We start from the raw sequence: 27,495 nt of genomic DNA on the forward strand, positions 1-27,495 counted from the left end.
TTTGTATTTGACAGTTTGCCTCCCTGGCATTGCCAAACAGTTCATACAGAAAAAAAAGGGGGGCAAAAAAGGAAAAAAAAAAAAAAAGCAACAACAAAAAACCCTAAACCAAACAACAACATCAAAAAAAGCAAACCAAAAAGGAACCAGGGAACAAGCAAGGAACAAGCAGCGTGTGCTTTGTAAAATGTCTAAGTCCAGGCATAAAGGTTTATTTTGTGTGTTTGTTTAGGATTTGAGATAGTTCTTTGGATTTTTATAGTGGATTTATATACTATCTCTTTATAAATACTTATTTTGCTTTTACAGTCTATTGATGGCTTGCACGAGAAAGGAATGGTTGAAGATGTTCACTGTGGCTCCATGAAGAGTATGCGGCCTCCTCACCCTGGAATGGGCCCACCTCAGAGTCCAATGGACCAGCATAGCCAAGGTTTACACATACTATGCATTCTGTATGATTTTGGGGCTCTGACAAAGAGTCAGCATTTTCATGTAACAGATTTCCAGTTACTTTCTTTCAGCTTTGTTTGAAAAAGCTGAATGGATGTTGCAGGGTGAGGTTAATCTCCTTGTTTTCTGGAGTGTCCATCAGATGTACTGGAAAATAGCTCAGGTTCAAGTCTGTGGCTGGGAGAAGTACTTGGACTAAGTCTATTACAGATTTCAGTTCATCTCTAAAAAATTCCATGTAGTTCTTTCCTCTCTTATGTGGCTATTGTAAATGTATTTGAATGTGATCTGTTTTAATCTGGTGGTGATTAGAGAGAAGAACCTAATCAAACTTGGAGAAACCTTCATTAATATCTGTAATGTTTAGTCAGGGGTTGATCTAAGTTCTTTCCAAAGTTTTTTATGCCAGAATTCTGCCTTTGTGTCCTTTAGTTTGCAGCATAAGAGGAAATGGATTCTCCAAACAGCTCAGTATGATGGAGATTTAACTGGTAACGTGCAAGTATTAAGTAGTTCAGCAGATAAGGCTTTGCTTACTGCATAATTAATTACATTGCAGCAACACCTGAAGAATTCCAGCTGAAGGTAGGATCTTGGTTTCACACAGACTGTACAAATCTATTAAGAGGCAGTCCCTTTTTACTGTATTTACATAGGATAAGAGAAATACTGGGAAGAGAAAACAGGTACAGATCAGCAAAATGACTTGGGCTCCAAGAGCAAAATTTTACCTGACTGCATTTAGAGACACTCTTTTGCTTGTAATGAATTTGGTCCTTAAAATGAACAGCATTTAGGCTGAAAATAAGGATGAGTCAGTTTGATGTAGTCAAAGTACAAAAGTGTAAGTTGCAAATGGTTCAAATGAAAGCAGCACTAGTTGTTTTCGCCTTTCCTTTACTGGCTGAGATCAGCCTTACAGATTGTATTGGTAGCATCTGTGTCAGGCTAAAGACTACAGAATCCTGCTGTCTTTCTGGTGTATGTTGGCAGTTGATGCAAGGAAAACAGAATACTGGAATCATAATATGAGCTGACCTTTAAAAGAAGTGGTTAACTCCTGCTCCCCCCTAGGACTTTAAATACTCTGCTTGATGTTGAGAAATATTTTAGCTTTCTTTGCTATTATGCCTCCTTTATTTCTTCTTACACAATTACTTCTTCACAAAAAAATTATGATGGCACTTGTGGCTGCTCTGATACCTGTGGGGGAAAGGCCTGTCTACTAGCGTTGCACTTTCTCCCTATTAGTGTACATACCCAAGATAGAAAACTAGATTTCTTAATACCAAATTTACCAGAAAATTGGAGTCCTGTAAGGCAATTGTGTTTCTACAAACTATGTGAAAATAGACAATGTTGTAAAAGAGATGGAGCTTACACGTGCCCACACTTATGGGGAGAAGGCAGTATGAGCTCTCAGAAAATCCATGGAAAGATGCATGGTAAACAAAATCCTGACAAAATCTTCAGTGAGATTTGGTAGGTTGTTAGAAACCAAGACTTACTATAAGGTTCACTTTCTTGTAGATTCTTAAATGTCTGATAGTTCAGCTTATGTTGAAGTTGTAGACAAGTTTCAGCAACATACATGTCAAACAGAAATGGTACCATAACTTACAGAATCATAGAATGGTTTGGGTTGGAAGAAACTTCTGGAGGTCCTGCAGTAAGCAGGGATATCCTCAACTAGATCAGGTTGCCCAGAGCCATGTTGAGCGTCATCTTGAGTATCTCCAGGGATGGGGCCTTAACCACCTCCGTGGGCAAGCTGTTCCAGTGTTCCACCACCCTCAGAGTAAAGAAATTGTTCCTAACATCCAATTTAAATCTACTCTTCTCTAGTTTGAAACCACTGCTTCTCATCCTATCACTACAGGCCTTTGTAAACTATCTCTCTCCATCCTTCTTGTAGACCCCTTTCAGGTACTGGAAGATTGCTATTAGGTCTGCCTGACAGGCTGAACAGCCCTAGCTCCCTCAGCCTGTCTTTGTAGGAGAGGTGCTCCAACCCCCTGATCATTTTTGTGGTCCTCCTCTGGGCCTGCTCTATCAGGTCCATGTCACTCCTGTGTTGAGGGCTCTAGAGCTGGATGCAGTACTCCAGGTGAGGTCTTACCAGAGCAGAGTGAAATGGCAGAATCACCTCTCTTGATTTGTTGGCCATGCTTCTTTTGATGCAGTCCAGGATGCAATTGGCTGCAAGCACACACTCTCTGCTCATGCCCAGCTTCTTACACATCAGCACCCCCAAGTCCTTTTCTGCAGGGCTGCTTTCTATCACCTCATCCCCCGACCTGTATTGATAGTGAAGATTTTAACTTCAAGGTCTGTTGGTTTTTTTTAATGGCTTAGTGCCTATAGGCCTGAAATTGAAATAGATAAACTTATGCACTGATCAATACTGGTTTTGGACATTTGGTGGAAAGTAGTTGAAGAACTTCAAAGCCCCAGGGAATGGATGATCCTGAAGTTCTGCCATTAGTTTGAAAGCATAAGCCAAATGGCTGTGTATCAGTTAAATATTGCTTAGTCTAGCAATGATTATAGTAAGATCTAAGAATGCTTTCTGCCTTCTAGTTCCAGACGACCTTGTCTGCAGTTCAGGCCACTAATAACAGTTTTATAGAAAAATCATAGAGTCCCAGAATCATAGTATGGTTTGAATTGGAAGTGACCTGTGAAAGTCAGTAGTCCACACTTGCTGCAGTGGAGTAGGGACATCTTTAACTAGATCAAGTTGCCCAAAGCCCTGTCCAACCTAACTTGGAATATTTTTAGGGATGGGGCATTTACCATCTCTCTGGTCAACTTGTTCCAGTGTTTAACCACCCTCACTGTAAAAATTTTCTTCCTTGTATCTAGTCTGAATCTACCCTCTTTCAGTTTAAAACATTTGTCCTGTTGCTACAGGTCCTACTGAGAAAGTTTCCCTCCATCTTGCTTATAATCCTGCTCAAAGTGTTGAAAGGCTGCAGTAAGGTTTCCCCAAAGCCACCTCTTCTCCAGGATGGACAACATCAACTCTCTCAGCTTGTCCTCATAACGCAGGTGCAGCAGTCCCCTAGTCGTCTACATAGCCGTTCTCTGGACCCACTCCTATTGATTCAAGTCTTTCCTGTGATGAGGACCCCAGGGCTGCACCAGTACTTCAGGTGTGGTCTCACAGCAGAGTGGAGGGTTGAAACCTTCTTTGACCTGCGGGATGTGCTTCTTTTGATATGGACCAGAATACGTTTGACTTTCTGGGTTGTGAGCACACATTACTGGCTCATGTCCAGGTTTGCATTCACCAGTATCCCCAAGTCCTTCTCCACAGAGCTGCTTCCACTCCCTTTGTGCATCAGCATGTATTGATACCAGGGCTTGCCCTGAACCAGGTGCAGAACCTCGCACTTGAGCTTGGTGAATCACATGCGCCCACTTCTCAAGCTTGTCCTGGTTCCCCTGAATGGTGTAATGTTAGCCTTGTCAAAAAGATTTACTTCTGGTGCAGGTTTGATTTATTAGAATGTAGACAGGTGTGGCATAGTACTTAGTACATTACAGTATTTGTATAGTCCTCAGGAAAATGGATCCTGGACCATAGTGTTTCTGTATACATCATGAAAGCCAATAGTAGTAATGATAAATGCAACTTTTGTCTCCTGGTCAAGTTATAAAAGGTGGTTGGTTTGTTACTCTATGATGTTATAATTTAGGAGAAAGATAGCACTTAGAAAAATCAATATAACCTATATTAAATATATTAAGCTAGTTGAACAACAGATTGTAAACCTCACTGTAAATAGATGATGATAATCCAATTACAGATTTTTTTAGTTAGTCTTGCAGGACCCTGTTTTGATTCAGTGCTGTTCAGTGTGTTTGTCAGTGATCTGAAAAAAAATGCAAAATCAGCATTGATGGAATTTGCCGAGGTTTAACAGTAAATACAGAAAGCTGGTTACAAAGGCTGATGGGGATACTCCGTAGAAGGTGTTTGTTTCTCTGGGATGGAATTTAGCACTAGCCACTAGCCACAGCACTAGCAGTTTATTCTGTAGGTGGTATGAGCCTGTATCATACAAAGCAAAAGAGCTAAAAAGAGTTCTTGTGTATTTCCATATACAGTGTTTGCAGCCATGAGATGGGATGTGCTCCCTGATGACAGGAGGGGCACAGTAATAGGGGAGTTGTATTGCCTTTTCTAATTGTAATGGTTTAGTGCAAGGGCTAAACTCCCCGCTCCCCCAACACAAAAGTAAGGGGAAAAGCAACACACACAACTTAGGTCTTGATTTACAGAGATAAGAGTTCAATATAACATGAGATATCGTAATCACAATGCATAATTACCTTAGCTAATAATTTAATTAATCTAACAATACAGTGCATGATTACCTTAGTTTAGCCTATTTGCAGAAGCAGCACAGTGAAATACACAGGAAAAAAACAGCATAAAACAGAAAACCAAAACCAGCAGCTTCCCAACTACCACCTGTTCTGCCACCATGCCTACCTGCAGGAAAGAGACCACACCCAAGAACGTGGAACCCAGAATCAGCAATCTGAAGAGGAAGCCTCCCATGTTGCAATCTGATCTTCAAGATCCATAATACTTTGCTCCAGTTAGCACTTTCACTTTTTAAAGCTGGCATAACTGCAGCATGGGATGAATAACAGCAGCAGATTCAACTCAATCCATGACACTAATTAGTTAATCATATCATAGTATTGTGTTCCATTCTAGCATCTGCAGTTCGCAAAGATGTTCAGAAATGCTGAGGATAGCATCAAATACTTGAAGGATCTTTTGTATGAGAAGAGTCTGAATGAGCTGAAACTCCCTGAGCCTGAACCTGAGAGAGGATTCAGAAATACCTGATGGGACAGAGTGACAAAGATGGAGCCAGACTCTTTGCAGTGATTATCAGTGACAGAAGAGGAGAAAACTGGCACAAACTGAAACACATGGAATTCTACTGCAACATAAGAAAGCATGCTTTTACTGTAGATGTGGTTGACAGTACATTAAGTTGCCTGGTTACCATCCAAGGGGATAGTAAAAACCCAACTGGACGTGTTGCTGTGCAGCCTGCCACAGCTGAGCCTGTTTAAGTAAGAAGATGCAATAGATAATCTTGGGAAGTCCCAACCTTTAATGATTCTGTGAAGTTAATGCCTTATTTAGCAGACAAATAAAGGAATTACTTGAAGACTTGGGGGTTTTGCCTGGACAAACTCAATTCTGTTTCCAAGAGAATAAAAAATGAAAACATGACTTGATCAATTTGCATGTTGTGAGGTGGTTAATAGGCTTCTAGTAGATCACAAAACCACAGAATGGTAGGAGGTGAAAGGGGCCTCTGGAAATCATACAGTCCAACAACCTGTTAAAGCAGGATCACCTAGATTAGGCTGCATAGGAATGTGCCAGGTAAGTCATGAAAGTCTCCCAAGAAAGAGCTGCCACATCCTTTCTGGGCAGACTATTCCTATCTTCTACAACCCTCAAAATAAAGAAGCCCCGTCTGGTGTCTTGGCCACTCTTCCTGGTTTTGTATTATCAGCAAACTTGTTGAGTAGTACACTCTGTCCCTTATCCAGCTTGATGAATGTACTGAACAAAACTGGACCCAGTACTGAGCTCCAGGGAACACTGCTAGGTGCAGGTCTCCAAATAGACCCTGCACCACTGATCACAACCCTCTGTCATTCAGACAGCTTTCAATCCACCTCACCATCATTCATCTAAGTCATACTTCTGAGATGAAGATGTAATGGGAGACAGTGTCAGAAGCTTTGCAGAAGTCAAGGTAGACAGCATCTGCTCTCTTGTCATCTGCCAGCTGGTCATACCATCATAGAATGCTATCAGAATGGTCAAGCATGATTTCCCCTTCATGAATCCATACTGACTACTCCTGATAAGGTTTTCCTCCACAGGCTTAGAGATGAGCTCCAGAAATAGCTGCTGCATCACCTTTCCAAGGATAGAGGTGAGGCTGACCGGCCTATTGTTTTCTGGGTTCATTTTAAAGATTGGATTGCTCATTTTAGAGATTGGAGTGACACTGGCTTTCCTCCAGTCCTCAGGCACCTCTCCATGGTCTTCTTCATGCCCTTTTGAAAATGGAGAGTGTCTTAGCAGTAATGTTAGCCTGTGTGTGGCTGCATCCTGTCAAGGCCTAGGGATCTGTAGGTGTCCAGCTTGTTTGATGATCTCAAACTCAGTCCTCCTTGACTAGGGCAGAGCCTGCATTCCTGCAGACTTTGTCTATTATGTCCAGGAACTGGGATTCCTGAGGGCAAGCCTTGTCAGTAAAGACTGAAGCAAAGAAGGTGTTCAGTACTTCTGTCTTCTCTGACCTCTGTCACCAGGGCACCTTGGGTCCACATTTTTCTTAGTATTCCTTTTCCTACTGATGTATTTGAAGGATATACTTGAAGAAACCCTTCCTGTTATCTTTCACATCTTTGGCCAGATTTAATTTGGAGAGGACCTTATCTCACTGCATCTCTGCGTGCTTTGGCACTGGTCCTGTATTCCTACCTAGTGGCCCTTTTCCCAGATACTATGAAATTCTTTCTTCCATTTGAGTTTTACCAGAAGCTCCTTGATCATCCATGTAAGTCTCCTACAATGCTTACCATCCAGCTGCTTGCTTGTGTGATACCAAATCCTACCATCTCAGTGGTCACTGCATCCAAGACTGCCTCTGTCCTTCATGTCCCCAGCCAGACCTTTGTTCATTAGCACAAGGTCCAGCAGTGAACCTTGCTTCATAGAGTCCTCCACCACACTTCCTGCACTGCAGGAACCTCCTGAACTGTTTGTGCCTCAGTGTGTTGCCTTTTCACCAAACATCACATCACTCGTGGGTGAAATCTCCCATGATAACCAGAGCAGCTACTTTGAGCTGTCTGTAGAACGCCTCATTGATTCCTCTTCCTGATCAGGTGGCCTGCGGTAAACACTCACTACAATGTCACCCATATTAGTCTGTCCCTTAATCCTTACCTGTAAGCTTTCAGCATGTTCATCTTCTACTCCCAGACACAGCTTAATACATTCCAGTTGCTCTATCACATAAAGAGCAACTCAGCTGCTTCATCTTGCTGGTCTGTCTTTCCTGAGAAGTAACTAGCCATCCATGAATGTGTTCAGTCATGCAAGCCATCTCTCCATGTCTCTCTAATTGCTATGAGGTCTTGGTCATTGAACCACACCCATGAGACCACACTCACACCTCTAGTTCACTCTGTTTATTCCCCAGGCTGCTGTAGAGGCATTTCAGAGAGGAGTAGTTGAGTGAGATTTCCTTGGAGAGGTGCAAGTAGGTCTACCATAGTCATACCCCACCTTGAGGTAGTTTGCCTTTTGTCTCTCTTCTGGGAAGGCAGATAAGGAATATTTGCTGCTGTTCTGGTTGGTCTGGCATATTCCCTGCCTGGATGGGAAGGCATGAGCATTGCCATCTTGGATCACACCCCCTGGGTCCTTAAGTTTAAGGCCAGCCTTGCCAAGCTGCACAGCCTGCTGCCATAGATTCCTTTGTATCTTTATGACAGATGTATTCCATCCCTCCCTACCAGGTTACATTCATCAAAGAATGTCCTATTGTTTTAAAAATCAAAATCCTTGTGACAGTACCAGCCGCATAGCCAGGAGCTGTTACTCATTATTAATCTACTTGTGGCTCCCTCCTTTCCTCTAACTGGTAAAACAGAGCAAAAGGTAACTTGGGCACCAGAGTTTCTTGCTTACACCCCCAGGGCTTTGTAATCTCCTTGGTTCTGCCCAGGTTCTGGCTCACAGCATTGTTTATAGCTGCCTGGAAGAGTAACAGTGGGTAGTAGTCAGTGCTCTTTGTGAGTTGTGGCACCTTCTTGTCAATGGCTTGCATTTGAGCTCCTGGCAGGCAGCAGACCTCTCACATTGGGGTGGCAGATAGGTGCCCTCTGGAAGAGCATCACCCACTATGACCATATGTCTTTTGACAATATTCCCTATGTGATGTTGGGAGGTTTCTCCATGCAGAGCTGGCTTTTGTCAAAGCTTCATACCTGGTTTTGGTGATAACGTTAGAGGGTGGAGGATAAAGCGGAGTCCTGCTTTTTTGGGTCACCAGGGTGCAAGGTGCCTCTTTCTCACTGGTGCCAGGTATAGGAATGTAGTTTGGAAACCACCTATCAATTTCCATCTCAGCTTCTTCCTTGGTGCGTAGCCTTGTAGTTGTGTATTGTAACTGAGCCACTTGGTGTGACGGACCATCAACCTGTGCACACCTTGTGCAGGGCGCTACTTTTACATCAGGAGAAAAACCTAGGCTCTCAGTGCAACTTCCTGCCTGTGTTGAAGAATTCTTTCTGTCAGAGTCCATCTGGGTGGATAGGGCGGAGTTCTTGGGGGCTTTCGCTGTAGAAATGCTGGATTTAGCCTTAAGGTGGGTGCCCACCATTTCAGTAGAAAGCCCCATGGCTCTTCCCTGTGCTGTGCACCCACAAGCCAGGGGTCGGGCCCTCGCTGCCCACCAACTGCTGCACACCACCCTGTGGCTCGCCCTCCCTGGGGCGCGCCCACCGGCTGCTGCCCGGTCTGCTCACCCTTAGTTGTCCCTCCTGGCTTCAGAGAGTCCCTGACCACCCGGAGGGCACCAGCGTTAGGCTGCTGAGCCCAGCCTGGCCGCTGCTGCCTTCTTTGCTGCTTAAGTGCTGCTTCGGGTTTTGTCGCGTTTAAATCTCCCGCCGTTGCCCCTGGCAACGCTCCCAACGACATCAGCCTGGCAGACGGGAACTGCCGGTTCCTGGCGGGTCTCGGCTCTCAACTATCCGCTCTCCCTCGGGTGCCCCTGGCCCCGGGAGCCCCCTGGTGGATCCTTTACCATAAAATAAGTATTAAAAAACCCAGCAGTACATCTTAGTAGCTGCAATTTTAAATTAGATTAATTCAGGCTGTATAAAATGTCAGCATATTTCTTAATGAAGATGATTACCCACTGGGGTAAGGATTACCCAAGTATTTCTGGTAGGTTTTGTGTCACATTATTTTAAGTCAACACTGAATGTCTTTTTCTGTCTGTGCCATATACCAAAGGGAGGAGATTGTTTAAGGGGTAAGAGTCTTTGGTCTGTTTTAGATAAGTTATGTGAACTGTTGCATCCATTTGCATTTTTTAAACAATAGTTACTAAAATAAGGTGTGGAACTTTATTACTTAGATTCTAGATTTCAATTTTTGTGCTCAGTGGGAGCAGGATTAATTTGTTAGTAGATCAGTATTTTTATTGCAGTCATTCTGCAGTAGGATCATCTTCAGAAGTCTGACATTAATTTGTGGGGAAAAATCTGAATTGGTATCTTGTTCTTCAACAGTTACTCTTTTTCACTCTTGCTGCCAAATTGGATCAAGAGTACCATTCCTGACTATTTCTGGTGACTAATTTTATTTTCTTAAACTTATGCATGATGATATCTTTGTTTAATCCTAATACCTTTCTTTTAATCCTAACAGGCTAAGTGAAAGGAAAATAATTTTCTCCAGTTTTATATTTAGCTGTTTAAATAATTATCTTACTTACACTTAACTGAACTTGAATTGTGAATGAACAGTACTGAAAAACTCAGTATTGATATTAGAAGTATGAAATTTACTGTAAATTGTTAAACTGATGAACAGAATTATCCAGAAGGAGAAAATTATGTGAGAGGAGTGGAGAGAAATTGCAAAGACAAGCATATAAAAATACTTATTTTTATTAAATAAAATATTTTTATTTGAAAGAATTCATAAAAATAAGTGGGCTGAAACATTCTTTTTTGTTTTTAAATTAAATCACTGCAATACAACAGTGAATACAGACAATTTGAACAGTTCAGATGTCTTTGCTTGCTGTTCGTAGGTGGAAACAACTGCAAGGATTTAAGTTTCTGAGACTTACCTATAGATATTTTCTTTTATCAGGCAGTATTTGTTGAACTCCTTGTAAAGCTACACCAATTAAGTTTAACTTGGAGAATTCACAAGGTTACTACAACTCCAGAAACACCATTGATTATCCCTGCTGTTGTCAAATTAGCTGCATTTCCTTTACTGCTTTTTTCAGCATTGTAAAGATGACAAAAAATCGATCACCTTATCTATTGGCCTGCCAGCATAAAATCTCTCAAGAGTTTATTCCTGTAGTCCTAGTTTTGCATGATTAGCACAAATGTGTTTTTTCTTTCTTGAGAGTTTCACAAGAACTGATGTTAACCCTGTGTTGTGGTTATGCGTTACATTTTGCTTACATTAAGAAAGTTTGCAGCCTTGGTCCAAAGTGAATGTATTTTCCACTGTGTTCCACAATCTTATGCTTCCCTACTGTGTAGTGTGGGCATGTACTTGATTCCTTTAAAAACAAACAAATAAACAAAACTCTTAACTTTAATTGATAGTTGAAATGGTAGTTAACATAAATTAGTTGCACAGTTAGATTTCTTCAATCCTATCTATATTTTCCTAATTCTGAAAGTCCTCTGCAGGCACTTTTTTTGAGTAAAAATGTACGCGTGCTGTCAGTTTTGGCAGAAAGGTTTGATCCTCAGATGCTTGCATCAGTTAAGTCATATTAATTTTATTGTGGAGTCAAGACCTCTGTTGAATATTCCACTGTTTGCACTGTTAAAACCTTGACTCTTTTTAGCTGATACTCATTACCTGGGTTTAGAATTTTTATGTGTTCTCCTCTATTTATTTATAGCATTGAAAGTGGACGAAAAAAGGTATCTCAACTTCTAGTTCTCTGGTTCTTCAGCTTTAAAACAGATGAGGAAGATCTTCTTTGCTTCTGTTAACTAAAATTAAACTAAAACAATTAGAGCAGAAGCTTTTAAAACAGTCTGCACTGCAGAAAGTACTTGTGTTTGGTGAAGTGTTAAAGTATTTCTTCCAGTGTCAATACTGTAGAGAATAGACATTGTTTATGACATTTTGTGATATATTTCTGTCAAACAAGTTATTCTAAAGAGGGATGAAATGAGCACTGCTGATTGTGGCTACAGTTAAGAAAGCAGCGGTTTTTAGCTGTTGAAAGCTTGAAAAAGATCACTGAGGTAGCCTCTTCTGCAACCCTTTGAAGGTCTATGGAGAAGATAGAACCAGACTCTCTTCACAGGTGCATAGCAGAAGCTCAAGCATTGTCACAGGTTATGTAAGTGAAATTCTGATGGAACTTAAGGGGAAAAAATCCACTGTCATTGGAGATTCTCAGAATTTACCTACATAGTACTCAGAAAAACCTGATAAAGCCTTGGGGTTAACCACAGGTTAAAATGATGGATTGGGCTGGTTGGCCTCCCTTTCTTGGGGTTGGGTGTTTTCTACTCTGTTTATTTTTCAGAATTAAAGATTTTCTGTTGTCTTTGCTAGGACATAAATCTCTTCTGTTGTGAATGTTCTGCAACTTTAGTATGCGGTGTGTTTGCCATTTTGCATTCTGAAGGTTAACTTAGTAGTTTATGCAGAAAAAAATGAACTTTTTCTCTGGAAAATCTAGAGGAAGGGTTATTTGACTAGTAACAATTAATGAGCTAGGTGCATATTTATAATGGAAATTTATGTGTGCCACAGAAAAATGCTTTTGAAGATGAACGCATGTTTGCAAAGTTCAAAAAGGTGTCTGTCTTTGCCTGTACATTAAACATTCCTATGGGCCATGTCTTTTAATTTTTTTTCTTTTATGGCATATGCTAGTTAAATTCAGTAGCTGTGAGTCCTCATGTGTCCTTATTCAGAGCCCATGTGTGCATGCATACCTGTATTAGAATATATATGTAATAAAACAGGAGAAAGGCAATTTGTTTAGAGACTTTATTGACAGTCTTGTGACTACCAAGTCTTCTGAAGGTTCTGTATAGCATCACAAAATGTGTGTTTGATAAATGCCACAGTTTAGAGCCTTTACAAGAAGTCTGGGAGGCTTTTGTTACTCTATTGGGATTTTGTTTTCGTTCTTCCTTTCATCAAGCCTAGTTTCCTATTGCCAGGAATCCTTAATGTACAGGACTCTATGGGAGAGAGAAACTGTAAGTAATAGGTATCTAGAAGGCTAAATATGCCCACTTCTAAAAACTCCTCTCTACAAAACATAGTCATAGACTTGCAGCTGGATCTGTCAGAACTGAAAACAAGTGCTCAATATCTTACACCACAGTTTTAGACTTCTGTAGTGCAGATGGATTTCAAGATCCTGGTTTGAAATCTATGAGTGATTAAGGAATATATAATTAGAAGGGGGGGAGGGGAGGGAGGAAAGAAACCTTTCCTGAAAGGCAGTTTTGAAAGCAATTAATTTGAAGTAGGTGCTATTTAAAGTAAATTCTGAGTTGCAGAAGTGTAATAGTAATGGATAGACATAATCCATTTTATAGTATAAAACAAGAATGCAGTTTATGTTTTAGTTTTTGTTGTGGTGTAGTGGATGTTCTTCTAAAGCAGTATGCTCAGCAATGAGGAATTTGTACCTTCCCCTCTTAAATAAAACACACCAAAAACCAAAATAAAATTGACGCACAGGTAACTTAGTGGAAGGAAGTAGAGTAAACTGATTATCTGTTATAGCTCTTATCACCACTAGTGGATATATAATTTTTATATTGACCTAGGAAGTAACTTCAGTAATTTTAACGGTTTGAGGTTTCTCCCTTTTTATTAAACTCCATACCTAATTTCCCTGGTTTTCTCCTGAAGTGCTTAATTTTTATTACTCTTACTAAGATCTTCCTCCTTCCTTCTTTCCTCATCTTCTTTAGCTATAAGATTACACTCAGCCTGTTTGTGTCTTAGTCTTTTGCTACCACAAAAGTATTATTTCCCACTGTTCTTCAACCTCATTTTCCTTTTCTAAAAAAGCTGAAACCGTCTCTTCCTTGTCCTTTATCTCAGATATTTGCAGCCTTTACTTTTTTGCAGGATACTTTCATCCCCAGGTCTCATCATGGATGGACTTCTAGTTCTTTAGCGCTATCCACCTTTATAAGTTCTAGTGACTTACAACTGCTGTCATCTCAGAGAAGACTCAAGATTTTGCCTATGTTGCTCTTACTGAAGGACCAAAGAAGCTAAAAGAGAGGGCAAAATTACTTGCTTCTGTGATCTTGACTATGTATAGGTGAAAGTGGTGTAGTTTCTCTTTGAAGTGTCAAGAAGAACAGAGGAGGAGTGTCACAGAACCATGAACTGTGACATGAGTGCTGAAATTCAGTGATCCATGGCTTGTTAAAGAATATGGAAGTGATCCAGAAGATTTCTGTTGGTTTTGGTTTTGTTTTTTGTTTTTTCCAAGTGTTTTTACGCTTTTCAAGTTGACAAAAGCATTACTTGTGGTGCAGAATACCAAAGTGAAGTGGGTGAATATCTATCTCTTTTTCACTCTTGGTGGCCGTCTTTAAAATCCAGCTGTTCGCAGTGCCTTGTTTAAAGAGTCACTTTGACATGCTAACGTTCTTCTCAATTTCACCAAAAATCTGTCATCTCTTTTCATTCATGCATTGCGAAGGTCAAGGAAATAGATATTAAATAAAATTAAATTTGACCTTAAAACTACTGCATTCACAGGTGCTATAGTAGGACACAAGCATTGTTCACTTCAGAACTGTGCTTGTTGCCCTGGAGCTTTATAGAGTAACACAGTCTTCAGCAGATTCTTCAGAAAGTTATTTTTGTGCTTGCAGTTGATGTTCCAAGTTCTTGAGCACCCAGATGGTAAATGGTATTGAACATTCTTTGTCTGGCTTAAACCTTTAATCTGTATAAATTAAAGAGCAATTTTATGGAAATTGAATACCATCTGTTTCTATTTCTGTATCTGTGTCGGTGTGAGCTGAAATTCCCCCCCCCCACCAACAAGTAACCGGGCTAACCCAGTCTGGAAGCAAATGAAGGCTGTATTTACAAGCAAAGTCTAAATCTATGATGAAATGCAATGAATATATACAAATATACAAAATTCACAACATTTACAAATATATACAATCAACAGAAAAGCACAACCAATTTCCCTTTGCTTCCCCCCAAAGGGACTCTCCCAAAGGGGCCTCCCTCTCCCAGGAGCTTCCCCCCCAGACCCTCCTGGACAGACAAGCAGAGTTAGTTAGAGCAGAAAGTTGTTAACTTAGCTGCCAAGGTCAGTACGTGTTATCTTTGGCCAGAAGAGAAGAAGAAGAAAACAGCAGCCATTCAGCCCAGCAACTGCCCCCACTGCAGAACGCAGAATGTGCAGAGTGCCCCACTTTGTTTTGTGTAGTAGTTCTTAAACATTTCTATCTATCCAATGGAAGTGTTTAGAACAATCAGTATTTTGCTTTCTTACACCCAATAGTGACTTATTTACACTCTTTCACTTTCTCTGTTTTGAACTTTGCAAGGAAAAACTAAAAAGACAGTTTCAAACCATCACAGTCCACCCCTTCTAAACAATTCCATTGGCTGCTACTATCATTTATCTAATCTAAAATAATGTCTACAACAATAGGTGAATAAAGATCATAGTCCATTCTGGCTATCTCAGATGTAGATGATTCAAAAGAGTCAAATCACAGGAAAAACAGCAAACAGCTTGTTTCCTTGTAGATGGAGCGAAGAAAGGAACAGGGACTCTCAGGTGACTCAGGGCTCTCAGGGTTCGAAGGGTTCGTGCACCACAGATCTCATGGACTCTCCTCTTGGGCGCGATGCTGTATCTGTGCAACACTCTGAATTTAACCTCTCTCAGCCAAAGTTAGATTTCTTTGTGGAATGCACTGAATTTCACCATTTTCTTGCATTACCCAATATGTGTGACCAGGACCTTCAGCAGAAACCACCCCTCGGACAGGTTTGGCCTCTCCTGAAGGAGAAAATACCCAAACAGTTTTGCCTAACAGATTCTTTTCTCTGATAACAGGAACTTTATCACCTTCCTCCTTTCGCAACAAATCTGATTGGGCAGGTCCAGCCCGATTCACTGAACCTCTACTATTCACTAACCAGGTTGCTTGTGCTAAATGTTTCTCCCAGTTTTTCAAAGATCCACCCCCCATGGCTTTGAGAGTGGTTTTCAGCAAACCGTTGTAGCGTTCGATCTTCCCTGCAGCTGGTGCATAGTAGGGAATGTGGAATATCCACTCGATGCCGTACTCTTTGGCCCAGTTTTTCACAAGATTCTTCTTGAAATGAGTTCCGTTGTCTGACTCAATCCTCTCTAGAGTTCCGTGTCTCCACAGGATTTGTCTTTCCAGACCAAGAATGGTGTTACGTGCAGTTGCATGAGGAACTGGATAAGTTTCCAGCCATTCAGTGCTTGCCTCTACCATAGTCAGCACATACTGCTTACCAGATGGAGAACGAGGTAGAGTGATGTAGTCAATCTGCCAGGCTTCACCATACTTGTACTTGGACCATCGGTCACCGTACCACAAGGGCTTGATCCGCTTTGCCTGCTTAATAGCAGCACAAATGTCACAGTCATGGATGACTTGTGTGATAGCATCCATGGAAATGTCAATGGATCTGTCACGAGCCCATCGGTAGGTTGCATCTCTGCCTTGATGTCCTGACGAGTCATGGGCCCACCAAGCTAAGAACAGCTCACCTCGGTGTTTCCAGTCAAGATCAGGATCAGGATCAGGATCAGAGTTTGCGTCCATTTGGGAAACTCTTGCAGCTAGATCTGCCTGATGGTTGTGTTGTTGTTCTTCAGTAGCTTTGCTCTTAGGAATGTGAGCATCGATGTGTCTCACTTTCACTGGGATTCTCTCAATGCGAGCAGCAATGTCTTGCCACAGATCTGCAGCCCAGATTGGCTTTCCTTTCCTCTGCCAGCCATTCTTCTTCCAGTCTTTCAGCCAACCCCACAAGGCATTGGCTACCATCCATGAGTCGGTGTAGAGATAAAGCTTTGGCCATCTCTCACGTTCAGCTACGTTAAGAGCTAGCTGGACAGCTTTTACCTCTGCGAATTGACTGGATTCTCCTTCTCCATCTCTCGCTTCTGCAACTCTGCGCATTGGACTCCACACTGCAGACTTCCACCTTCGCTTGTTCCCAACCAGACGACAGGAACCGTCTGTGAACAAAGCATATCTCTTTTCATCATCAGACAGATCACTGTAAGGAGGAGCTTCCTCAGCATGAGTTACTCTCTCCTCTGGAGGTTTTGCACAGCTTGTGCCTTCTGGCCAGTTTGTGATCACCTCCACCAAACCAGGCCTTTCGAGATTTCCCATTTGAGCTCTCTGTGTTATCAGAGCCATCCACTTAGACCAGGTAGCATCTGATGCATGATGTGGTGAAGAACCTTTGCCTTTGAACATCCAATTCAGAACTGGCAATCTAGGAGCTAGAAGAAGTTGTGTCTCAGTTCCAATCACTTCAGAAGCAGCTTTCACTCCTTCATAAGCAGCTAAAATCTCTTTCTCTGTTGGAGTATAGTTTGCCTCTGAGCCTCTGTAGCCGTGACCCCAGAAACCAAGAGGACGTCCTCGTGTCTCCCCTGGAGCTCTGTGCCATAAGCACCAGGTTGGACCTTAATAGCAGCACAAATGTCACAGTCATGGATGACTTGTGAGATAGCATCCATGGAAATGTCTATGGATCTGTCACAAGGTAGGTTGCATCTCTGCCTTGATGTCCTGACGAGTCATGGGCCCACCGAGCTAAGAACAGCTCACCTCGGTGTTTCCAGTCAAGATCAAGATCAGGATCAGGATCAGAGTTTGTGTCCACCTGGGAAACTCTTGCAGCTAGATCTGCCTGATGGTTGTGTTGTTGTTCTTCAGTAGCTTTGCTCTTAGGAATGTGAGCATCGATGTGTCTCACTTTCACTGGGATTCTCTCAATGCGAGCAGCAATGTCTTGCCACAGATCTGCAGCCCCGATTGGCTTTCCTTTCCTCTGCCAGCCATTCTTCTTCCAGTCTTTCAGCCAACCCCACAAGGCATTGGCTACCATCCATGAGTCAGTGTAGAGATAAAGCTTTGGCCATTGTCACTCGCGGCCATGTACAGAATGTTCTTAATGTCTGGACCGGTTTGGACAGGTCCCAGACCCATCGCTTGGACTACCTCTCGCTTTATCTGGTCAAAGGCTGCTTGTTGCTCAGGACCCCATTGGAAACTGTTTCTCTTTTGAGTCACATCATATAGAGGTTTCACAATCCGACTGTATCCAGGAATGTGCAGTCTCCAAAATCCCACTGTGCCTAAGAAACGCAGAGTTTCTTTCTTGTTGATGGGATTTGCCACGGTGGAGACTCTGTTTATCGCATCCATTGGGATGTGACGGCGACCATCTTGCCACCGCACTCCCAGAAACTGGATTTCTCTGGCAGGTCCTTTCACCTTGTCTCGCTTGATAGCGAAACCAGCTTGCAAGAGAATGTCAATGATTTTGTTACCTTTCTCGAAGACTTCTTCAGCAGTCTCACCCCAGACGATGATGTCATCGATGAACTGAATGTGTTCTGGAGCTCCACCTTTCTCCAAAGCATCATGGATCACTGCATGGCAGATGGTTGAACTGTGAATCCACCCCTGGGGCAAACGATTGAATGTGTACTGAATGCCTCTCCAGGTGAAAGCAAACTGAGGCCTGCATTCCTCTGCTATGGGAATAGAGAAGAAAGCATTAGCAATGTCTTTGGTAGCATACCATTTGGCCTGCGTGGATTCCAGCTCATATTGGAGTTCCATCATGTCTGGTACAGCTGCACTCATGGGTGGAGTTACTTCATTCAAGGCACGGAAATCAACTGTCAGACGCCACTCTCCATTCTGCTTTCTCACAGGCCAGATTGGACTGTTGAAAGGTGAATGAGTTTTGCTGATGACCTTCTGACTCTCCAACTGACGAATCAAGTTTTGAATGGGCACCAAAGAGTCATGGTTGGTTCTGTATTGTCTGTGATGCACAGTTTGAGAAGCAACCGGCAGCTTTACATCCTCTATCTCATGTTGTCCCACAACTGCAGATTCATCTGAAAGCTCAGGTCTAATAGACAACTTCAATTTTCCTCCATCAATTTCTACAGTTGCTATTCCAAAAGCCCATTTGTAACCCTTAGGGTCTTTAAAACGCCTTTCTCTCAGAAAATCAATTCCCAAAATACAAGGTGCATTAGGACCTGTTACAATAGTATGTTTCTTCCACTGCTTCCCAGTTAAACTTATATCAACCTCTATCTTAAACAACTCTTGAGATCCACCAGTGACTCCCTGAATAGTTATAGATTCTCCCCCTTGATAATTTGATGGTATTATGGTGCACTGAGCTCCTGTGTCAACCAAGGCCCTGTACTTCTGAAATTTTGAAGTGCCAGGCCACTGGATGTACACATCCCAATAGATTCTGTTATCTCCATTATCCCTTACCTCCCCCTGGCGGAAGGCAGGGCACCCCTAATTGTGGGGATTACCTCCACATGTACAGCTGGCACAACGTCCAGCATCAGAATTAGGATCACTGTTGGAGCTATCAGAGTTGTTCTGGGAAACTGAGGAAGTGACAGCTACCCTCCTGGTATTGCTACCTCGGGATCTGCCCCTCTGCAGCTCCCGTAACCTCTTGAAAAGATCAGAAGTTGGTTGACCACCCATCTGTTCATGTTCTCACCAAACTGATCACGCAGAGTTATCCAGATACTGCCACGTGATTGCCTCTGCTGTCTGTTTTGGTTTGACCTATTCTGGAATGGCCTCCTTGGAGCACATCTGTTTCTGACAGCTGAAACTTGTATCCATCTGGAGGAAGAGGAATCAGAATCATCCCCCTGCATCAAGTTGGATATGGAGGTTTTAAATTCCTCCTTCAGTTCTTTCATGCAATTCTCAATCTTTCCAGACAGAGTTTCAATGGCTGAAACCAAAGAAGTACATGCAAGACTATCCTCCAATTGCCTCATTTGGTCAGTGAAATGGCCAACAGTAGGAGGCACTCCACCATAATTTCTTGCCACAATTCTACTTGCCAGAATAGTAGCATAATTAGGAGGAGCAAGCTTAATGAGCTTTTTGGCAAGGCCTGTTCCAAAAGGAATTTCATCAGGATTCAGAGTCTTATGATCTCCATATATTATTTCTCTCACAGCAAATTCTCTCAGATGCTTGATTCCCTCATCTATTGTGGTCCAAGGCTTAGGGTTCCATGGTAAATCATCTCTGCTGGGGTACCTCAGCGAGACTGCCAGTAGGAGGCGTGCCCACAGAGAAACTTTACCAATGCACTTGCCTAGGTGCCTGTCTATGCCTGTATCCTTTGAGAGCATCCCCAACTGAGAGGCCGACTTGTCGCCTACCACCACTGCTGGGGCTCCCATATCAAAACACCTGGCTAGCCAAGACAGGACTGGCTCATTATCTCCTCTGATGTAATCCTTCCTCACATGTCTAATTTCCTGTCTGCGTGCATTAGCTGACTATATGTCATCCTCATCCTCCTCCTCCTCATCATCATCCTGAGGTCGCTGTCCCCATAATCCTATTGTAATCCTCCGCTGAATTTCCTTGAGTTCAGAGGCACTGCCAGCAGTTGCTAATTTAGCAGGGTCTACATCTCCATCATCCATGTGGGGTCTCAAGAGGTCTGCCAGAGTTTTAAGGCTAACCTTCTCTTCCTCACCAGAAGGATCTTTCTTAACAGAGGGACCCTGAGTAGAAGGACCCTCATCTCCATCTGCACCATCTCCTGCAGCATCTGCATCTCCTCCTGCAGCTCCTTTGCGCTTTCTGGTGATAGTGGCAACCAAATTCACTGGTTGAGCTTTCACATTCACAGCAGAGTTGGAAGGAGTAGAGGAATTTTGTGCAGGGTTAGCAGGAGCAGAGGGAGTCTGTGCAGGGTTGGCAGGAGGTGTGCTTTGAGATCTTGCAGCCACTGCTGCGTCCATCTGGGCAGCAGAGGGAGGAGGAGGAGACTGTGCCTCGTTAATGGCGTCTGCCTGCACAGCTATGTCTGTCTGTGCAGCCATTTCTCTCTGTGTAACTATGTCTGCCTGCACAGCCATTTCTCTCTGTGTAACTATGTCTGCCTGCACAACCATTTCTCTCTGCGCAACTGTGTCTGTTTGTGTCCCCCTGTCTGCCCGTGTACCCCTCTCTGCCTGTGTAATCGAGTCTGTCTGTGTCGCCGAGTCTGTCTGTGTAACTATGTCTGCCTGTGTACCCGAGTCTGTTATCTCAGATTCTGGCAAAGGTCCTGCAGCTACTGCTGCTGGCTCTGAGTCAAAACTATCAGCAGCTTTCTCACAAACCTAAACTGTGATTTCCTGGTCACCGTAATCAGAATCAGAAACCAATTCCGAACCTCTCTGAGCTTTTCTATATTTCCTCTTACATCTACGCAGGTCAGAAGAGCAAGTAGCCTTACGTCTTTCTTGACACAGTGCTATCAGCAGCCATATGATTATTCCAAGAAGCAACAAAATTAAGGCTAGCACAAGATATCTAGGGTACCGCTGGTTCCAAAGACCCTCTGTAGTTGTAAGAGGAGTAACAAACTCAAATGTGTCTGCTAGCAGATTCATAGTTGAGTTACCACATCTTCTAAGACCAAAAAAACCACAACAGAATCCAACAACGTTTAGTAACTTGTTCTTAACCCAAAGAAACGACTTACATGCCACATATCTCACAATCTTGTCTATCATGCAGGAAATGGCCCATCTGTAGACAATCACACCGATAACAGATGAAATAAAATTACTCAAAATCCAAAACAGCTTCATTTTGATTCCTAATCTGAGCAGAAATAAATCATACAAGCAATCGAGCACTGAGTTGGAGCGCCAAAAATAAAAAGTGTGTCGGTGTGAGCTGAAATTCCCCCCCCCACTAACAAGTAACCAGGCTAACCCAGTCTGGAAGCAAATGAAAGCTGTATTTACAAGCAGAGTCTAAAATCTATGATGAAATGCAATGAATATGTACAAATATACAAAATTCACAACATTTACAAATATATGCAATCAACAGAAAAGCACAACCAATTTCCCTTTGCTTCCCCCCAAAGGGACCCTCCCAAAGGGGCCTCCCTCTCCCAGGAGCTTCCCCCCCAGACCCTCCTGGACAGAGAAGCAGAGTTAGAGGAGAAAGTTGTTAACTTAGCTGCCAAGGTCAGTGTGTTATCTTTGGCCAGAAGAGAAGAAGAAGAAAACAGCAGCCATTCAGCCCAGCAACTGCCCCCACTGCAGAACGCAGAATGTGCAGAGTGCTCACTTTGTTTTGGGTATTAGTTCTTAAACATTTCTATCTATCCAATGGAAGTGTTTAGAACAATCAGTATTTTGCTTTCTTACACCCATTAGTGACTTATTTACACTCTTTCTCTGTTTTGAACTTTGCAAGGAAAAACTAAAAAGACAGTTTCAAACCATCACAGTATCTTGATGAGTTTTGGCAAAGAGAACTTTTACTAGTGAATAAATATTCCTTGATGTGTGTGCATCAAAATAATCTTAAAATATTAAACTGTAAAATCGTCAGACTTTACTGCATGTGTTAGACTTGTCCAGTGTTCTAGTGTAAGAGTACCACATCCTGATGCTTTTGTGTCGTATTGCATGTTTTAGTTTCTCTCACTGCAAGTGTGAGGGAAATTTTTATTTTTAGAATATAGTTGACTATATAATCACAATCTTCAAATAGTAGCTCATGAGGCTAGTTTGATATCCCAGAAAACTTCAGATTGCACTGTTGTTCTTACAGAAAACTCTAGCTATCATGACATTGAGAAAGATGTACTCTTATTAAAGAAATTTGATGGCATTTATATTTAACTAACCAGAGAGGTTAAGTTTGTGATCCTCTTACTGTTCTAGGTTATATGTCTCCACATCCATCTCCTCTAGGAGCACCAGAGCATGTGTCCAGTCCAATGTCTGGAGGAGGTCCAACTCCACCCCAGATAACTCCCAGCCAGCCGGGACCCATTATACCAGGAGACCCACAAGTTATGAACCAGCCTAACAGAGGTCCTTCCCCTTTCAGCTCTGTACAGCTGCACCAGCTGCGGGCTCAGATTCTAGCATACAAAATGTTAGCTAGAGGTCAGCCTTTACCAGAAAGCCTCCAACTTGCTGTTCAGGGCAAGAGGACTCTGCCTGGCATTCAACAGCAGCAGCCTCCCAGTGCCTTTAACAGACAGTCTGGTAAGTGAATCTAGGCTTTGTGTCATTGTCAGGTAATTCTTCAAGTTCTGCTTATGGAAGATTAAGAAATGGGTACTGTGCAGGACTGTAATGTGGGACTGTATTCTGGCATCCAAGTGAACAGCAGCCTTTGGTTTTAAGCTCGAGTGAATTCATGAAACACATCTATTATTAGTAGAATATTGTCAAAACTGAAATGAAAGTGATTTCACTGTGCAGTACTGTGTATGGCCTGGTTATATTTGACATTTTGTGAATGTTAATCTTGACTGATTGCAAGTTTATTGGTTTTTTTTAGATTGAATTTTCAGTCTCCTGTTGCTATGCACAGAAATAGATTAAAAAAATCCAGAGGAAGCTGACTAATTGTTTAGGTTGTTGAAAGTAAAACAATGTGTAGTGTTCTGCTAAGTAAAAAACATAAGGAAAAAAAATGTTCTTTTTTTTATATCTCCCTAATGCTAATAGAAGTTACAGTGCAGTAAACAAGCACATTTTGGTCCTAAAAACTGTGTTACCTGAAATGTCCTACATCTGTTAGATTCTTAATACTTCATTATTGAGTTTGCATTAAAATTGAGAGTTAAGATAATACTGTTTTCTTTTTAGTAACAATTTCACCAGTCACTTCTTTTTGGTGAGTGTGGTATTGCTACCAGGTGGGAAGTTTTGGTTTTGAATACATGATTTTGATGTGCTTTGTTACATACACCTTTTCAAAATAAAATCTACTTAAATCCTTACTTAATGAAGGAAAATACTACTTGCCTGAATAGACTAGCATGCTAGGGAGCAGAATGATTTTTGAATTATTGGTAATGGTTTGTATATTAATAAGTCTCTTTCCTCTTATCAAATGGCAGGTATTGGGTTACATACAATGAGTGGTTCTGCAACTGGACCAGGTCCTACTCCAGGGATGCCTGGGCATACAGCTGCCATTACCACTAAAACTTGGACTGAAGGTATAGCAAAGTATAATGCTAATTTTATGTCATGATGCTGAGTTCTGGTTGAATAGAGGATAGAATATGGGGAAAAGATTAAGGGGAAAAAAGAAAAGGAAGGTAAAACACCATGCAGAAAAAACAGCGTAACCTTTATTATGACTAGGACTTGAATCAAGGAGTGTCTAACCATGTTTTCATCTATAAATGACTTGACCACATGAAATTACTGCAGTTGTTAGGCAGCCTGAACATGAAGCATCTTTTTACAATTAGAATAAAATATGTAAGCTACTTGAGGGATACTCATAAAATCAGCTGACCTGGTTTGGGGCCAGACAGATCCTCTGTTGCCCTGAGAGGGACAAAAGAAGGACACTCACACAAACGGGTTGATGAGTGATGGGAAGTTTAAATAGAAAAGCAATTGGTGAAACTACAGAAACTACAAGCATAGTGTCAAAGATACCCCAAAGCGTAGAGAGTCCCTTCTACAACACCCAAAGGCCTCCTAACTCTTCCCTTCTCCCCACCTGAGGGTATACCCAAACCCCCAGGGCTCTTTCTTCTGTCTCCACTGCTAGGCTAGTCTCAGGCTGGCCAGGTCTGAGACTGCCCCCCACTTCTCCTTCTGGCATTAGGCCTAGGCAAGTGTAAGCGACCTTGAGATATTCCCCCACCATTACCCAACAGAGAGCATCTCCCACGGGAGCAGAGAGGGAAGAAAGAGAAAGAGAATGACTTTGCAGATGAATTTATAGGGTGCAGGATTCATGGGTAGATAGAAATACACCGTTTCCTGTGTCTACCTTATTGGTCAGACAGTCGAGACACCAGAGCTGTAACTTATATGGCAGTAACAGGAGGCACCCAGCCTGAACTGCCACATCAGCTTACTGAGTTACGTTCTGATTATGATTAGTTGCAGCAAGCTTGTGTTTCATTGGGTTGCTTTGAAAGTTCAGTGTAGTCTTTGAGAGCTAATGAGTGTAACTTTCTATCTCATGTGATAATCACGTTTTGAATCAAAGCCAGTTTTATTGTTTGAAAGCAGAGACGAAGAGGCATAGCCAGCAGGTTGAGGGCGGTGATTCTCCCCCTCTACTCTGCTCTGGTGAGACCCCACCTGCGTCCAGTTCTGGAGCCCCCATTACAGGAAGGATCTGGACATGCTGGAGCGTGTCCAGAGAAGGGCCACCAGGATGATCAGAGGGCTGGAGCACCTCTCCTATGGAGACAGACTGAGAGAGTTGGGGCTGTTCAGTCTGGAGAAGAGAAGGCTCTGAGGAGATCTTATTGTGACCTCCCAGTATCTTAAGGGGCTCTACAAGAAAGCTGGGGAGGGACTTTTTAGGGTGTCAGGTAATGATAGGACAAGGGGGAATGGAACAAAAATAGAAATGGGTAGGTTCAGATTGGATGTTAGGAAGAAATTCTTCACCATGGGGGTGGTTGAGACACTGGAACAGGTTGCCCAGGGAGGTGGTAGAAGCCCCATCCCTGGAGGTTTTTAAGGCCAAGCTGGACATGGCTCTGAGCAACCTGATCTAGTGTGAGGTGTCCCTGGCCATGGCAGGAAGGTTGCAACTGGATGATCCTTGAGGTCCCTTCCAACCCTAACAATTCTATGATTCTATGATTGTACTGAAAATAAATAGAAATCTCCATTGTTGGAAATTTTGGTTTGTTTTTTAGAGATTTGAAAATAGATACAGTATTGTAGGCTTGTGAATAACACAGGCTTCTCATATAGTACAAAATATATGCTATAGTATTTCTTGTGGGTAAATCCAGGGACAGCGATGACTCTGTAATAGTTGATGTCATAAAAACTTCTTTCATTAGTCAGCTACTTAGGGCAACATAAAAAGCAAATCAGATATAATCAGATGTAGAATTGCTTTTCTTCGAATAGTCTAAAGGAATATTTACAGTTTGAGTAGGATAATAAAATGGGGGAACAGTGTTACTTGAGGGGTTGTATAAGTTTACCAGGCATTGTGCCTTCTTGCTTAAATGCTGCTGCTAAAAAAATGCTGGCAGGCATACAGAACTGCTAGGTGTTTAGTTTTGTTCAATATATTTTTAAAGGTTGTTATTTCTAAATGTAATTTTCATTCATTAAACAGTTGTTTGTGGTAGTGTTTGCTTTGCTGTTCAGTTTACACGTTTTTCTGAGAGCTGAGACTGCACGGAGGATTTTGATGGGCTTGTTTTCTTTCCTTAATTTTTGTAGCTGAAATGCAGCTATTTTATTAAATACAAATTTTATGGCTTGTGCTCAAGTTCCTTTTCTGGAGTCTCATGCAGATCTGTGAATGAGAAATGGTGATCCCTGAAGAAATCTTTGTATCAAGATTTCAGGATGTTGGGTTTGATTTAAGGTCGATTGTAGTTCTTTTTCCCAGCATTAAAATATTATAACTCTGTAAACAATTAAGTGATACCTTTATTGTTGCAATGTCTGTGGCCAGTGACAATCTTTGAACATCTGAGTCTGCAGGTCACTTGTCATAATGACATACAGAAATTCATGACCCAGAGGATCTATAAATGACAGGTGCTTTTCTCATGTTACTCAAGTGTTATTTTTCAAGATGATTATAAGAACACTGTAAGATAATGTAGTAATCCAATCTTGGTATTTGAAATAATTTAAATACAATTAATAGGTGGTCATAACAAACCAAAGGCTGTTTATATATGACAGGTACTGCCAAGCAGAGTTGTAGAAATTTTAATATGGCAGTTTAGTTCTGATAGAGCTCTAAAAGCCAACCTATTTGTGCTTGTTGTCACATTGTGATTGTAGATGACTTCTAAGTTGTGTAAGGATAGTGAACAAGAGGCAAATTAGGTCCTACACCTGCACAGAATGGGCTCTACATCTGTTTGATTTCTAACACTAGAATTAAAAGCTGGCAGGAATGGGAACAGAAACGGCTTTCATCATAAAGTTCCAGATGTTTGGTTTTCCTTTGGACCACTTCCCACAATGTATGGTACACTTGCATTGTAGTATGTTTTACTTTAAATATGGAGTGTAGTCTGTCTCATTGTGTCTTTCCAGGTAATTTTGAATGTTTACCTTAGCTTCGCATTCTGTCTTTGAAAACCATCTTGATTTTCTTCCTGTGTTCCATATTTCATATTACAAGCAAGTACTTCTTGTGGTTCAGGTCAAGCCCCAGATCTCAGTGTCTCCAATGCGCAGCAAAAGCTTCCTGCACCACCCCCTAGTGGGAGGCCTTCTCCTGCCCCTGCTGCTGCCCAGCCTGCTGCTGCCATACCTGGACCTTCTCTACCACAGCCACCACCTGGACAACCTTCACCTGTTGTTCAGCTGCAGCAAAAGCAGAATCGCATCAGCCCTATCCAGAAGCCACAAGGATTGGATCCTGTTGAAATACTTCAAGAACGTGAATATAGGTAAGAAATAATGAAATTTAAATCTTCATATGCGTTTCACTTTCTCAACTGAAACTCTCATATGAGTTTCACTTTCTCGACTGAAACTCTTTGCAGTCAGCTGCTGTAGTGGCAATAGCATAAACTGAGTTTCCAGAGAGATACTGTGTCAAAGTACAGAGCCATGAAACCAAACAATCTTTTAATTCTGCCTGTAATTATCAAACAGTACGGCATCCTGGCAGTATCACAACAAAGCAGATAAGTTAATTTAATACACGCTCAAGGACTCTGCTGGGTTACTGTTACTTGGATGCTGACATTTAGGAAATCAAAATATTTGCATTCTACAGAAAAACTGGTTCAATGCAGAAAGTTTTCAGAATTATAAACAAAAGGGAAGTTAGAACACTGAAGGTCAAAAGGCTGATGGTCACAGAAAAACCAAATCTTAGTGATGATGGAGTTGCCTGGACTATTGAAGAATAGATAGAATATTAAGGATGTCATAGGCTAGATGGACAAAAAATAGGTCACGCTGCCTG

At 42.0% G+C, this 27,495-nt stretch overlaps 1 protein-coding gene across 1 annotated transcript in view; it reads left to right on the plus strand.

Moving 5' to 3' along the window:
* The window catches only part of SMARCA2 (SWI/SNF related, matrix associated, actin dependent regulator of chromatin, subfamily a, member 2), a 126,341-nt gene that overhangs the window by 29,693 nt on the left and 69,153 nt on the right, over window positions 1-27,495 (plus strand). Inside the window, exons 3-6 of the mRNA XM_054397865.1 lie at window positions 310-433; window positions 22,266-22,595; window positions 23,459-23,560; window positions 26,722-26,971. Of these exons, the coding sequence (XP_054253840.1) occupies window positions 310-433; window positions 22,266-22,595; window positions 23,459-23,560; window positions 26,722-26,971 (806 nt within the window). The remainder of the gene's footprint in view (window positions 1-309; window positions 434-22,265; window positions 22,596-23,458; window positions 23,561-26,721; window positions 26,972-27,495) is intronic.

Source organism: Indicator indicator, chromosome Z (genome assembly GCF_027791375.1).
Source record: "Indicator indicator isolate 239-I01 chromosome Z, UM_Iind_1.1, whole genome shotgun sequence".
Classification (NCBI taxonomy): domain Eukaryota; kingdom Metazoa; phylum Chordata; class Aves; order Piciformes; family Indicatoridae; genus Indicator; species Indicator indicator.